At 39.1% G+C, this 15417-nt stretch overlaps 1 protein-coding gene across 2 annotated transcripts in view; it reads left to right on the top strand.

Annotated features, from left to right (window-relative positions):
- Window positions 1-15417, top strand: part of LOC126191346 (ATP-dependent RNA helicase DHX30-like) — a 303809-nt gene that overhangs the window by 158123 nt on the left and 130269 nt on the right. For both annotated transcript variants that reach the window (XM_049932185.1, XM_049932186.1), the window contains one exon: window positions 4416-4620. In XM_049932185.1, the coding sequence (XP_049788142.1) occupies window positions 4416-4620 (205 nt within the window). The remainder of the gene's footprint in view (window positions 1-4415; window positions 4621-15417) is intronic.

Here is a 15417-nt window from a genome sequence, read left to right as displayed (position 1 = left end):
TCTTGAGTTACTGCTTCCACAGCTGCTGTTATGTTATGTCTCAGTTCATACATTGTTGCTGGTAACAGAAGTAAGGCTGAATCATTTGGTCCAGTGTGACCAGTCCATTGTTCAGTAATTCTTTGATTTAAAAATTCCTGCACTTCCATATGCCAGTGTGGTTGTGCCCCATCCTGTTGGTAAATGAAGTCATTCGAATCAGTCTCAAACTGTGGGAAAAGACAGTTCTCAATGATATTGAGATATGTGCTTTCTGTAACAGTGTTCTCAGCATAGAAAAATGGACCATATGCCTTTTCCCATGAAACTGCACAAAACACATGAAATTTTGGAGAGTCCCTCTTGTGTTGGAAAACTTCATGTGGTTGTTCTGTACCCCACATTCTGACATTACAATGGTTCACCTTCTTGTTTAAATGGAATGTTCTCTTGTCAGTAAACACTAAGCATGGAAGAAAACTGTCATCCTCTGTCTTGTCGAGAATGAAGTTACAGAACTCTACACATTGTTGTTCATCACCTTCATGAAGAGCTTGCGTTAGCTGAGTTTTGTATGGTATCATGTGAACATTGGCACCAACACATGCCAGATGGACATTTGGGGCATGTTGAACTGTGGAGCTGCACATCGAATGGATTTCTGCAGAGTCCTTGTGAAACTGTGGAGGATCTGTTCGACATTCATGTCAGACGCTCAGGGACGGCCCGACGATTTGCCTTTACACAAACAACCTATTTCTCAGAATTGTTCATGCCATCATCTAATGCTCTGTGCTGTAAGAGGATCCACACCATACCTAGTATGAAAGTCACGCTGAACAGTTATTACTGACCCACACTATGCAAAACATGGAACACAAAATGCTTTCTGTTATCCTGACACCATTTTTACCAGAATTGAAGTGGGCGCACACGGCTGCTACCTAATGAGATGCATGTAAAACTTGAGAGTTTGCTCTTTCCAACAGTACATTGTTCATGCACATATCTCAAATAACATAATAGCTATTATTTATTTATATCAGATGATTCTTTTTTATACATCATGCATGTTTGCTCAGAGCTTTTTATCAGAAATAAGTCATTTTGTCTTTTACACAAAAAGTATTTTTTGATGATTTGTTTACATGTATTTGATTTTGTTGTTTTGCGAAGTCTCATAATCGTTTCAAAAGTTAGTGAATTTAGTTATGTATGGAAGTCATGCAGATTTAATAATAGCAGTACATGTATTAATCCTAAATTTGTTTCATACATTTTGACTGGCAAACAAAAATAAGAAGTGTGGGATAATGCAATTTCATTATATGCTAATTAGTGAAAATTTGAGATGTTCCTACCAATTGAGGGTTTGATAGGTTTGATAGGTTTGATGTGTTTTTGTTTCATAACCATATATACATTTTATATCATTCACAAGGTAGAGATTGCTGGAACTGATGTTGCAGTTACCTTGTTAATATGAATCTGGGCGGTCACTTGCCGTTAAAGAACCAATAGCTATGGTGTCAATGAATACAATATATGCCTTAAATTGGTCTGTTATGTATCAAACTGTATGAACTCTCTAAGCATTACAAAATTGCCCCAGAGGCATTTACTGCGTCTAACAACCATTTCGACTACTTGTAAAAGAAAATTACATGATCCTCTGAGGTTTTTTTTATTTTTTTTATTTTTTATTTTTTTTTTAACGGTTTTATGTAGCTGGTGGCTTGCTAATTGTAGTTCAAGCAGAGTCAGGACACTTTGAGAGCTATCATTCGACTTAATATCTGACATAATTCCCCCCTCCCCCCTTTTTTTAATCCGATCATTGTAGTTGATTCTCTGGAAGTTGGGGTCCTTCTAATCAGTGCCTCAGAAATCCTGTGTGTAGCCCATTGAAAGGCGTGACTACTTCACATTCTGCAGCTGTTATTGGAATGTGAGTGTACAGAGTGACTCGTTAACTAGAGTCATATGACATATGCCTCAAAGGATCAACATGACGTTCAAGATTACAAGATATTTTATTGTTACATAACCATCTTGTCTTTTGTTTTCTTTCTTCATGAGTGTGATTGCTCCTTGACAGTCAAGCCACAAGCAAGCCGCGACGCCAAAGTGTAAAAGGCCTCAGCCACAGCAGGTAAAGCAGTTTGTTGTCACACCTTGCAGTTCTCTTGTATTCCACACCTCACATTTAATTTCAGCAGAGAAGAAAACAAACACCTGCGCACAGAAAGTGTTCCACAATGTACTCCCTACTTAATATTTTTCTGTCACGATCATCTTTCCTTCTAAGATACTAGGAGTGTGAAATGTCGTTTGCCTAAACAGCATGTAATACTTCACATCTTCCCTTCCCCGTGATCTCCCCTCGCTACCTTTCTTACTCCTCCCACTCCTTTCCCTGTCACCCTGCCTCTTGTGCCCAACGCACCGCCTCTCCCCCCCCCCCCCCCCCCCCCCCCCCCCCCATTATATTGAGCAAAACACTACATTAAATATTCAGGAAATTTGTACTTGATACATCATGAAATGTTTGTTTTCATAAATTTTGTAGTTAATTTTCTGTATTAGTTAGATGGTGGTTAGAGATTGGTTGTCATTACTCATGTTGTCGTCATTGTCATTGTGACGGGTTGACACAGTGAATTGGGTTCTGAACAGGTGACAAATGACATGACTATTGCACGTGTAAAATGTAAGAATAGAACAGCTAAATGAGCACTTGTTTGTCATTATACAACTTCCTCTTTGCTGTGACCATTTGTCAGAATGTAGGTATGTTTAAGTACATTGACAAAACCAGTCTAATGCTTATAATGAAGTAAACTGTCGTTGCTAATAAAACTTGAAACACTTTTCAGTAGAATCTCTCTCTCTCTCTCTCTCTCTCTCTCTCTCTCTCTCTCTCTCTCTCTCTCTCTCTCTCTCTCTAAGCATTGTTCGTTCAGTAGAAACTTTCTCGTATCATTGTTCAAAGACACAGTTTACAAACACTTTCAGGGACTGTCAGATTAACTTGAAGAGTCTAATTGTCTCGAAATCTATTATCACCGGACACCGTACCCTTCTTGCTGCTTGCTGTGGACTAGGCATTGACTGGAATGTAACCTGGCGTACTGCTTCTCTTGTGTCTGTGTGTTGGTCTATTTCAAGACAGGCCACTGATGGTGAAGTAGAGAACTTCTGTGGCCGTCTGATTTGTGTAGTCATCTATGCTCCAATGGCAAGGAGCATCTTTATGGTGTCAGTAACAGGTGCCAGCAATATGCCTAATGACTATATCACAGTTATCACGATGACAGTATTTCTTTCCACTCTTAAACAAAGAATCCTACTAATGCAGAACTGTTCTCCTATTGTACTTCGTTTGTATGTTGTATGTCATAGTAAATGTCCACTATGTTGAGATTTTTTGCCACTAAAAATCTTATTGCAGTCTGGAGTTCACATTTCATGGGATTTTTAACTGCAGTTTGCATTTTGAGTGGTTACTGTGGGTGAACAAGAAGCAATTGGACATTCCTGTCAGTAAAGCGCAAGAGCACTGACCGACTGCACGAATTGTCATAGTGTCTGTTCAATTATTGCTTCCTCTCAACTTCACACACTACATGCAAGTAGAGCTTACTTTCCAGATAGTCCTCATGTGTAGATTAGTCTGAATTTGAAATATAGTTTTGACTGTAATATTTTCAGTGTCTTCTGCAAAAATCTTACACATCATGACCGCACCAGTTGGATAAAAGCCTTGCATTAGTTGTATCAAGATGTCAGCATTGTTCCTTCTTTTTCATTTTTATATCCTGACAACTAATATCTGCATTAATTTACAAGAAAACATCTACATAAGAGTTATTGGTAAATCCAGGATGGAATATAACAGTATTAGAGAAGGAAAATTGCTGTTCACTTTATAGAGATGATGATGAGTCGCAATAGACACAACAAAAAGATTCACACAGTTATAGCTTTTGGTCATTAAGGCCTTTGTCAGCAATAGACACGCAAACGCAACTTGCACACACATCTGCAGTGTCGGATAACTGAAACCACACTAAACACACAACTTTCAGTTATATGAGACTGCAGACGTGTGTACAAGTTGAATTTGCGTGTGCGTGTGCACGTGCTCGTTTGTATTGCTGACAAAGGCCTTATTGGCTGAAAGCTATAATTGTGTGAATCTTTTTGTTGTGCCTATCGCGACTCAGCATCTCCACTGTATGGTGAGTTGCAACTTTCCTTCTCTGATATTGTAAGAATTATTGGTGTATTGTATGTGCAGCTTCATTAGTTGCCACGACATGTAGCTATTCATACTGTGACAAAAAATCACATGTGCTGCCATTTAAATATTGTTATACCAGCATAGATCTGTTGTAACTGCAAAAATGTGTGCTGACTGGCTTAATGGTTTTCAGGTTAAGCAGTGACACTGGAACATCCAGCATAGGCAACAGATGGATATCAAAAGTAAATGTGAAACAGAGACGTGGTAGAGCTGGTCGCCTCCAGCCAGGCGAGAGCTTTCATCTCTTTGATAAAAAGCGCTTTGAATCTATGGATGACTATCCCCTTCCAGAAGTACTGAGAGTTCCACTGGAAAAAACTATTTTGTATTGTAAGGTATGTGTTGTCTCATTATAAATAAAATCTGTTTATGTGAAGCTAGTCCATGAAATACTGACATATTGTCATCCAGTCATTTTTGTTAATAGGATTGTCAAGCAGAAGTCGATTCGTATTTTATTTTTTCTGCCTTTACATGATAATGAAGTTAGACTATGGTTTTATGAATGAGGTAATGAAAGATAATCAAACATTTTAAATATTAAACGTTTAGTCACCTTATAAGAATTGTACAAAAGAGTAGTCATGAAGTTTTAATTATCAATTTAAAGAAAGAAAAAAAAACTAATTAAGTCTTTGCTTAGAAAAACCTACAGAAAATGGTACAGCCCATCTCAGTTTTATCAGTGACCTTCACTATTTTCTGTCTGCTCATCTAGTGACATGCTACACTAAGATGACATGAGAGTTCCCACATCTGGCCATCCTGATTTAGGTTTCCGTGATTTCCCTAAATTGTTTCAGGCAAACGCCAGGATGGTTCCTTTGTAAGGGCATGGCCAACTACCTTCCCTTACCCAAGGGACCAGTGACCGTGCATTTTGGAATTTTGAAAATTATTATCAGTGAAACAAAGGGCAATGTAAAGTGAAACAGCATCTGGCATAAAACCTCCATCACATGATGTCCCCCATCTTAACTCATACCATTTTTTTTGAAGGCAGCCAAAGCATAACAGGCACTGAAGAAAGAAAACTTAAGAAAACTGGAGGACAGATCTTCTATATCTGACAAAGACCACTCCAAAATGGAGCTCAACACACACATGAAATTACCAATACGGATTACTATAGATAAGTTGGAATGAAAAGTACTTCTAACATCTAAATCATACTCCACAGGCCACCTAACTGTTGGTGGTGGAGGGTACTTCTGGTGTTACTGACTAATGCCCCCCTTTCCTGTTCCTCTTGTGAATGGCATGTAGGAAGAATGATTGTTGGTAAGCCTCTATATTACCTCTGATTTCTCAGATTTTCTCATTGTGGTCATTTTGCGAGATGGGTGTGGGAGGAAGTAATATGTCATCAGACTCTTCCTCTGAAAGTGTGTCCTTAAATTTCAGTAGTATACTTCTGTGTTGCACAACACTGTCTCCCACTGGAATTCGTTGAGCATCATTTTAAAGCTCTTGCTGAGGCTAAACAATAGTGTGACGAAGTGTGCCACTCTTCGTTGGATATTCTCTATTTCTTTTATCAGTCCTACCTGGTAAGAATCCCATGTTGATGAATGGTACTCAAGAATCAATCAGCTGTGTGCTTATATGACACTTCCTTCGTGGATGAGTTAATTTCCTTATGATTTTTCATCAGTTTGTCTGGCACCTGCTTTTCCTACTATTTGTTTTATGTGCTCATTCCACTTCAGGCCACCCTGGATAGTTACTCCTAGATATTTTATGGTGGAGATTGTTTCCAGCACTTTGTCATCAGTAATGTAGTTGTACAGTAGTAGCTTTCTTTTCCTGTGTATGTGCAATGCTTTATGCTTATTGAACTTCAGGGTCAGCTGCCAGAGCCTGCACCATTCATCAATCCTGTGCACATCATTCTGTAAATTGATATTGTCTTCTGGCGTTGCTACTTTCTATAGACAACTGCATCATCTGCGAGCAGTCATAAAGACCTTTCAACACTTTCTATTAGAATGGTCAAATCACACTTTGTTGCACTACTCCAGAAATTACCTTTACATCTGTCAGTTCTGTTCCAGTAAGGGCAACATGTCGAGTCTATCTGCAAGGAAGTCGTGAATCTAATCGCAAATCTGGTCCAATACTTGATAAACGTGTAATTTTTTTTTTCACTAACTAGCAGTGTGGGATAGTGTTGGATGGCTTCCTGAACTCAAGGAACATGACATCAACCTAAGTGTTGTAGTCTACAGTGCTGTGGAGCTCATGGAGGAACAGAGGGAGCAGAGATTTGCAAGATCTCTTTTCATGAAATGCATGTTGATTTTTGTAGAAGAGATCCTTGTTCTCCAAAAAATCATAATTTTTAGCACAAAATATAATCTGTAATTCTACAGCAGTTAGACACCAACCACATAGGCCTGTAATTATGTGCATCTGTCCTACAACCCTTTTTGAAAACTGGAATGACCAGTTGGTAGGTACCCTATGTTGCTCCCAAATTACAGTAAACTGTTGCTAGAAGGGAAGCAAGTTCTTTTGCATCATCTTTGGAGAATCTTATAGGTATCTCATCTGGTCTTAATTTCTACTGCTAAGTGATTCTAGTTGCTTTTCCGCAATTTATTATCTGAGTACATGCCACTCATATGATAATTGAAAGGAGGGATCATGTTAGGATCTTCTGCAGTGAAACAATTTCAGATGACTGAGTTCAGTGTTTTGGCCTTCTATGTGTTATCTTTTGTTTTGGTACCAATATGATCAATGAGTGAATGAAAAGAGGATTTTGAGCAGATTACTGATTTTAGATAAGACCAGAACCTGTTAGGGATTTTTCTCAGAGCGATTGATAAAATTTTCTTTCAAAGTCATTGAACACTTCTCTCACTCTCCTTACACTCATTTTTGTTTCATTCAGCTTTTGTTTATCAGCTAGAATTTTACTCTTCTTTAATCTGTGATTAAGCTCTCTTTGTTTATGTAGCAGTTTTCTAACATGAATGTTCAGCCACAGTGGGTCTCCTCCATACCCTAAGACCTTGATCAGAACATACTTGTCTAAGGCATATTGAATATTTTTCGTTTGTGCTTCACATCTCCATCATTCTCACTGAATACTTGATGCTGACTACTCAGGTACTCTGCAGTTTGTATCCTATCAGTTTTGCTAAGCGAAAATTTCATGCCTTGTAAAACCTGTAGTCTTAGCTACTATCATTGTCTTATGATTACGGAAATGTATCTCTACATTAACTGAGTCGATAAGTTCAGATTTGTGTGTTGCTAGGAGATATAAGATATTCCCTTGTCACGTTGGTTCTCTAGCTATCTGCTTGAAGTAATTTTCAGGCAAAACATTCGGAATAATGTCACAAGAATCCCTGTCTCTGGTGCCAGTTTTGATACAGTGACTCTCCCAATTTATACGTAGCAAGTTGAAGTCCACTCCCCCCCTCCCCCACTTCCAGTGACAACAATATGATCAGAAAAATGATTAACTATATTCTACAAGTTCTCTCTATAACAGCATTGGATTACCATTTGTTTTTACTGATCTTTGATGCTTAACTTTACTCAGATTAATTCACATTCAGAATTCATGATAACCTTTTTAGATGTTATCGAGTTCCGTTCTGCATTAAATACGTCATCACCATTCACGACTAAACTATGATAAATATTCCGATGTGAACTTAGGTTCTGGTTTCAACTGAATTTCTGTTAATGCTGTCTGGATATTGTAACGTTCAATAAGTGATCCTAATTCTGGGACCTTCCTTTGGATGCTCCTGCACTTAAGTAGTATCATATTAACCTTTTATGTATACTGTCTGTGAGAATGTGCGTTCTTTGAGCCTAGGATGACCTCTGAATCCAAATGGCAGGTGTCATTCAAGCTGACATGTGCCACTATTTGCAGCTGGTTGCACCCAGTGTGCTTGGTAGCCTCAGGCAGTGCCTACTCCATGTCGCAGATGAGATCCCCCCCCCTCCCAGCAAACCTACCAAGTCCACAACACTGACATTCTTTCCCACCCTGTATGCTATTTCCCTGCATTACATGCCTAACATTGGATGACTAGCATACCTGCACTTGTTCAGATGGGGCAGGAAGATTGGCTGCTGGCCCACAGGAGAGGCAGCTCACACTGACTCAAAAGTATTATCAACACTGAGTAGCACCTCGTATCTGCTGCTGAGGTGTAAGCAGCCAGCCATGTGTCCCATTCCCTCTTTCGCCTTCCACCCAGTGACACATGAATCCACCACTGTTTGAAACTTGCTCTTGAGTGAGCATGGACCTGTCTGACATTTTGTTTTGGGAGAGTGCCACAACCAGGTCACAAGGGGATTCCAAAGGTTTCATAGGTCTCATCACCAGCACCCTGATGTCACCACAGCTTTGAGCAGTAGCCAGCAAGATCCGGCAGCTCTTAAAACAGAAATAAATTTATCTACTAAAAATGGATGTAGCAGCAGTAACTTCTTGCAAATGCATTGATCGAATCTATCATTGTGTACTTACATGAGATTTAAACATTGTGTACTTACATGAGATTTAAACATTGTCACGTGACATGGCACTTCTGTCAGTGGAAACATTAGACAAGGAAGCCACCTCACCGAAGGATATGTACTAAGATTTATGCAAAAACAAAAACTTAGAGTAATTTGGTAAACACTGGACTATGCAGTAAAATGCACAGGTACAGTTTACTTCTTTGCACAAATATGTGGGAAAAAAATTGAAACTAAACTAAATTACTGTGTATCAACTAACTGCTACTGCTATATGTGCGTGCTCAACTCCTGTAGTTCAATTCTTTTATCTTACCGGCTCGCGCGGGAGATTGCTGCGTTGCCAGTTGCACATGACGCACGCGCCAAGAGAAGCAGCACCATAGCATAGTATAGTTCGCAAACTTACGTTTACACGGGAGTGCACAGTTCATGAAGTAAAGCCACCACGGCCGCATTAAACTTTTCACTGCCATCAACACGTGCTCCCCGCATTCCGCGCTGTGCGCGATTTCGTCGTCATTGCACTGCTTGCCTGTGTAGACACATGGTGTTCCGACTGCTTTCACACACTTATCATTCGATTTCACAAAAACTATTTGGCCCAAAAATTTGATTTTTTACGCATCTTCTTGACTGATACTTTCCCCCCCATAAATGACTTAATTTTGTTTCGATGTTCAACGCAGTTATTGTGCAGCATTAAATGTAGTAAACCACTGCACGAAATTTTGAAGAGTTTGCAGAGGTAGAAGTCCATAGCGTATACTTTCCGTATGGCCGATTTTAGTTGCCACAATGTTTAGAATGAAATGTGGACAAGATACCTAAATTTCATATAAAATTTACTGTATAACAATATCTCATTTAATTTAAGTACCAGATAGGTGTCATATGTAATATTGAGAAATATTCCATCTTTCGCGACTGGAACAAAAGTTTCATTTACACCGGGCGCGTTTGGGCTTTATTTTAAAGCACTTCAATCAATCGAAAGGAAGTAGACAAAATACATTAAACAAAACTGTGGACTTGCAAAAACATTAGGACTTGAATATACTGTCTATCAGTGAAGTGCTCTGAGCTATGTCGAATATAATGTTTGTGTGTGGCACATACAAACAGCATTTATTTGCTAAAACACTGATCAGCTGACACAAACGTTGAATATTGTGTTACTGCAGCACAAAACTACGAAAGGTGACTTGGCAATGGAGGAGACAAAATACTGTCCACTGAAGATGCTTCAAATGAGAAAAACGCGTCTGGTCTAAATAAGACGCTTTTTACAGTTGCAGAAGAGGAGTATATTTCAATACCATTGGTAAAACTGTGACTGTGGAACAAAAACAAGAAAGAGAACATGAGTACCATTGTGTATGTGCCTTATCTTTCATTGATTGAAGTGCTTTAAAATAAAACCAAATGTGCCCGGTGTAAATGAAACTTTTGTTCCAGTCGCGAAAGATGGAATATTTCTCAATATTACATATGACACCTATCTGGTACTTAAATTAAATGAGATATTTTATACAGTAAATTTTATATGAAATTTAAGTATCTTGTCCATATTTCATTCTCAACATTGTGACAACTAAAATCGACCATACGGAAAGTATACGCTATGGACTTTTTACCTCTGCAAACTCTTCAAAATTTTGCGCTATGATTTACTACATTTAATGCTTAACAATAACTGTGTTGAACATCAAAACAAAATTAAGTCATTTATGGGGGAAGGTATCAGTCAAGAAGATGTGTAAAAATCATATTTTTGGGCCAAATAGTTTTTGTGAAATCGAATGATAAGTGTGTCAAAGCAGTCGGAACACCATGTGTCTGCACAGGCGAGCAGTGCAGTGATGAAAAAAAGCACACACAGTGCGGAATGCGGGGAGCACGTCTCTGTAGCAGTGAAAGGGTTAATGAAGAGATAAAGCACTAGAAATTTCAAAAAATTACATTCAAATGAATAAAACTCATGAAGTAAGACACTTCAATGTTGTTTTTAAGTAGAGAAAATATTAAGCATTGCAATAGGTTTGAACTCGGGACCTTTCGCTTAGCAGCCCAACAACTTAACCATAACACTAACGCAGCAAGTCAGCCAGTGAAACTCTTTGAGGACTCTAAGATGTCACGCAAAATACCGATAAACACTGTTGGTATGACTATGAATTACTCACGCTTCGTCGACGTACAATAGGAAATAAACAATTACCGCTGTTCTTTATTGCGAAAAAGCGGTTTGTGAGATTGATACAAACACCTTTCCTTGCTATCGCCTGAATTAGGAGGCTTATTGCTTGTTTGGTTTAATTAATTAATAGAATATGAAGCAATTGGTATAAAGAATGCTTTTTCCAAACTTTCTAAAAAAAAAAAGTCTGCTATCAAGACATTGCTTTTGTTCTATTACTTTATTTATGACTGAACGTTTCTAAAACTGAAGACACTCGTCCATGCTCTGCACTGCAGTCGAGATCTGACAACATCGTTCTCTGTTCATTGGCTGACTGTGTTTTGTGACGTCAGATGTGCAGAACGAACCTAAACTCGGCCGCCATCATAAATGATGCGCACTGCAGTGCCTGCCGCTTTCATCTGCTGCTTCAACAAGTTTGACAGCTTGCGCAGCTTATTAGGTCTCACCTCAAAGATGCACATAGACAAGTGTCAGTATTAAAATATCTCTAATTATTCTGTGGAATATGAATGTATTCAGGACTCATACTGGAGAACTGGAATTCCTTGTACAGAAGATACCTTAATGTTTTGTGTCTACAGGAAACACTCTTTAAAGATATTGATGTATATGAAGGGTTTATGATCTGAATAACTGGGTAACATTGATAATGATGGAGCTTAGGTATGGTTGGCTGTTTATGATGATAACATTCATTTCTTACCTGCCCTTCTTATCACCAGGTTACAAGCAATTTGCAGCAGCATGGCTGTTTAATGTTGTTACGATGCTGCAACAGATTCTCTCTTTCATCTCAATAAGCTCCACACATTTTGCTGCCTGATCTAGAGTGAAACCTAAAGTGCCTCAGCCAAGAAAAGCTTTGAAAGACTATGACTGCATTGATTGGTTCCCTAGAGTACATCGGATTTTCGTTGAAATAACAGCGTGTTCATTCCACTTTCGGAATTAAGTTTTCTACTACTTGAAATAAGTGCTTTAAAGAATAAATGTTTATTTTCAGATACAAAGTGGACTGCTTCCAAATCTGTACTACTTCTTCTTCTTCTTCTTCTTCTTCTTCTTCTTCTTCTCCTCCTCAGTGATCACAGGCCGTGTAGACCATGCGCTGCATCAACTATCTGCTTCCACCGCCTTCTATCTCTCGCAGTCTCTCTCACCCTGCAGAAATTCCTAATGCTGTGATATCCTTCTCTCTGTCGTCTTTCCACCTTGTACGAGATCGGGCCAATGGTCTTGTTGCCTAGAGAGTGATTCTGTTGTTTCCCATTCTACCCACATGTCCAGCCCATTGCAGTCTCCTACTTTTTAATTTCTGGTTGATAATGGGTTGCTTCATCAGCTGATAAATTTCTTTGTTCTTTCAAATTCTCCATAAGCCATTATCCAACACAGGTCTCCAGATTTTTCTCATTACCTTTCTTTTGAAAACGTTCAGTTTTTCCTTTCATTCTTTGTAAGCGTCCAGCTTTCTGAATTGTACAGTACTATGGGGCAGATGATAGTGTTGTATATCTTCATCTTTGTGGTGATTGACAAAGCTTTACTTTTGAGTGGGTTGCTTTGTGAGTACAGACAACTTGATGCTGAGGCTATTATTTTGTTTATATCCATTATTATGATATTTTTTACTGTTTTCAAGGTATTTAAACTGGTATTTAAACTGAATAACTTCTCTGAATTTAGAATGTTTGTCAATTTCATAATAAGGATTTTGGTTTATGAGTCGACCTATTTCCATTTATTCTGTTTTCTCTTGGTTATCAAAACCCCATTTTGCTGGCACTGCCTGAGAGATCTGTACATGTCTTTCAGTTCCACTCAGGAACACTATATCATTTGCATAAGCCAGGAGTTTTACTTCACTCTATTGCAACTAAACGTCTCTTGTGCACTGTTCAAGTACTACCTTTAAAGATTCTATTGTAATTGCACATTCAGCAGTCATACTAATGGTCAGTAGTTATATCGAAATCAGTACCTGTCACTAAATACCAATATAGTTAGTGTATAAACATTCTAAATTTCACTTAATGGTCAGTATATTGTTATACTCACAACAAAATATTATATGGTTCATTGTTCAATTTCTAAATGACTTCCATGTAAAATACCATGCAGAGCATGTAGTTAGAAAGGTGTGTTCTGTTTCATCAAAATACCTTTTCAGAAAAGTCATCCACACATCCATACGTACATACATATATACATACATTAATCCTTGTTCCGAGGATTTACCTACATAGCGTAGGCTGTGCATGGTGCATAGAGCACGGCAACTCAGCCTGTGGGTTGCCGAGGTGTGTTTACAGTCTGCAGCCGCTTCCGACTGCCTCGACCTTCAGTTGTACAATATTTCCCCCCATCTTTAAAGTGAAGTTTGAATCACAGTAGCAACATGCTTTACATCATTATACACGTCTTTTCCAGAGCGTTCAAATGCAGTAAAAAAAGTATAGCGTCCCATTTAAAAACATGTACTTGCCTCATTATCTCTGTCAATATAAACGTTGTGATATTGTGAATTTTAAAATTTTCCTGGTTGACATTTCAAACAAATTTCGGGCTTGCAGCCGGTCGTCGTTCAATACTTCGCATGATATTTCAACTGGGCACCTGCCAGTCATCTTTAGGTGAGCCGTTGCAGGCTGGCAAAAACGTTCTCCGTTCCGCAATATATAGCGTACTGTAACTACTGTGCACATGCGTCGAAAACTTGATAGCTGAACCACACTGCCCGCCGGCAGTGCCCTCGCTGGTGGAATAGCGGAACTCAGTAGCCCTCTGCGTTGCTGTTTGCCACGGCCGTCGATGCACTCTGTCGTCTCCGATTTGAGCAAATCATGGAGATGATGGGATTCCATACACTGCCCAGCTGGTAGCCGTTGTCACGGTTTAACAGATTTTCCACCAGTCTTTATTTCTACGGATTCTTTAATAATGGAGTCCCAGAAAGACGTTGCTGTGGACAAAATCATTGTTTTCTCATACTCCATTGAATGTCCAGTAGAAATAAATGTTCAGCGATAGCGGACTTGCTTGGCTGCAAAAGGCAGGTGTAACGTTGATGTTCAGCGCAGTGTTCTTTCACGGTGCGGGTGGTTTGACCTATGTAAGCCATACCACATTGGCACGGTATCTTGTAAATTCCGGCCTTTCGTAGTAACAGATTGGCCTTAACTGATCCCACAAGGTCCGAAATCTTCGATGGTGGGCAGAAAACCACTTTTACCTGAAATTTTCGGAGGATTCTTGCTATTTTAAACGAAGTGTTGCCAACAAAAGGAAGGAAAGCTAAAGATTGTTCCAGCATGTTCTCCTCTTTATTCACTTCCTGCTTTTTAGTTTTAACTGTTAGTGCCCTGTTAATCTGCCGAATGGAATACCCATTTTTGCTGAATACTGTCTTTAGATGGGCGAGTTCTTGAGGTAAGCTATCTAGATTTGAGACAGTATGAGCTGTATGAACAAGTGTTTTAAGCAAGCTCATGGTTTGCAATGGGTGATGGCAACTCGATGCTTGCAGGTACAAATCAGTATGAGTGGGTTTCCGTTAAACTGAATGCCCTAGAGAACCATCATTCTTCCTTCGAACCAGGACATCCAAGAAAGGCAAACAACCATCTTTCTCTATTTCCATGGTGAACCGGATGTTGCTATGAATGCAGTTGAGGTGATGTAGAAACTCCATTAATTTATCTTCTCCATGAGGCCACACTATCAAAGTGTCATCCACATACTACCAAAAAACTGTTGGTTTCAGGGCAGCTGATTAAGTGCTCTCTTCAAAATCCTCCATAAAAAGGTTGGCCACCAAAGGAGACAGGGGGCTACCCATGGTGACGCCATCAGTCTGTTCAAAATATTCTTGATTAAACATAAAATAAGTTGAGGAAAGAGCGTGCCTGAACAAAGCAGTGATATCAACAGGAAACATGTTACCAATCAGTGTCAAAGAATCCGCAAGGGAAACTTTTGTAAAAAGTGAGACCACATCAAAACTTACTAGAGGGTCTACACTGCTAAGACGAAGAGCGTCCAGTCTATTGATAAAATCAGCCGAGTTTCGTATGTGATGTGAGCACTTGCCTACGAAAGGTCTCAGTAAGGAATCGAGATGTTTAGCTAAATCATATGTAGGAGCTCCAGTGTTGCTCACTATTGGACGCAGAGGAAGACACTCTTTATGAATCTTTGGAAGGCCATACAGTCTTGGAGGTACACAACCATGTGGTCTTAACCTCTTGATGGTCTCTTGTGGTAAGGAGGAGGAATTTAATAGTGCTGAAGTTTTCCATTGCACACGTCCTGTGGGATCGTAATCAATCCTCCTATAGGTAGAGTCACTTAACAGACCATACATCTTATCTTTATACACACCACGAGGTAACAAAACAGTTGCATTACATTTGTCAGCTATCCATACCAC

Source organism: Schistocerca cancellata, chromosome 6 (assembly GCF_023864275.1).
Source record: "Schistocerca cancellata isolate TAMUIC-IGC-003103 chromosome 6, iqSchCanc2.1, whole genome shotgun sequence".
In the NCBI taxonomy this organism is placed as follows: domain Eukaryota; kingdom Metazoa; phylum Arthropoda; class Insecta; order Orthoptera; family Acrididae; genus Schistocerca; species Schistocerca cancellata.
The sequence above is the reverse complement of the archived record's forward strand: the minus strand, read 5'-3'. Positions and strand labels throughout refer to the sequence as shown.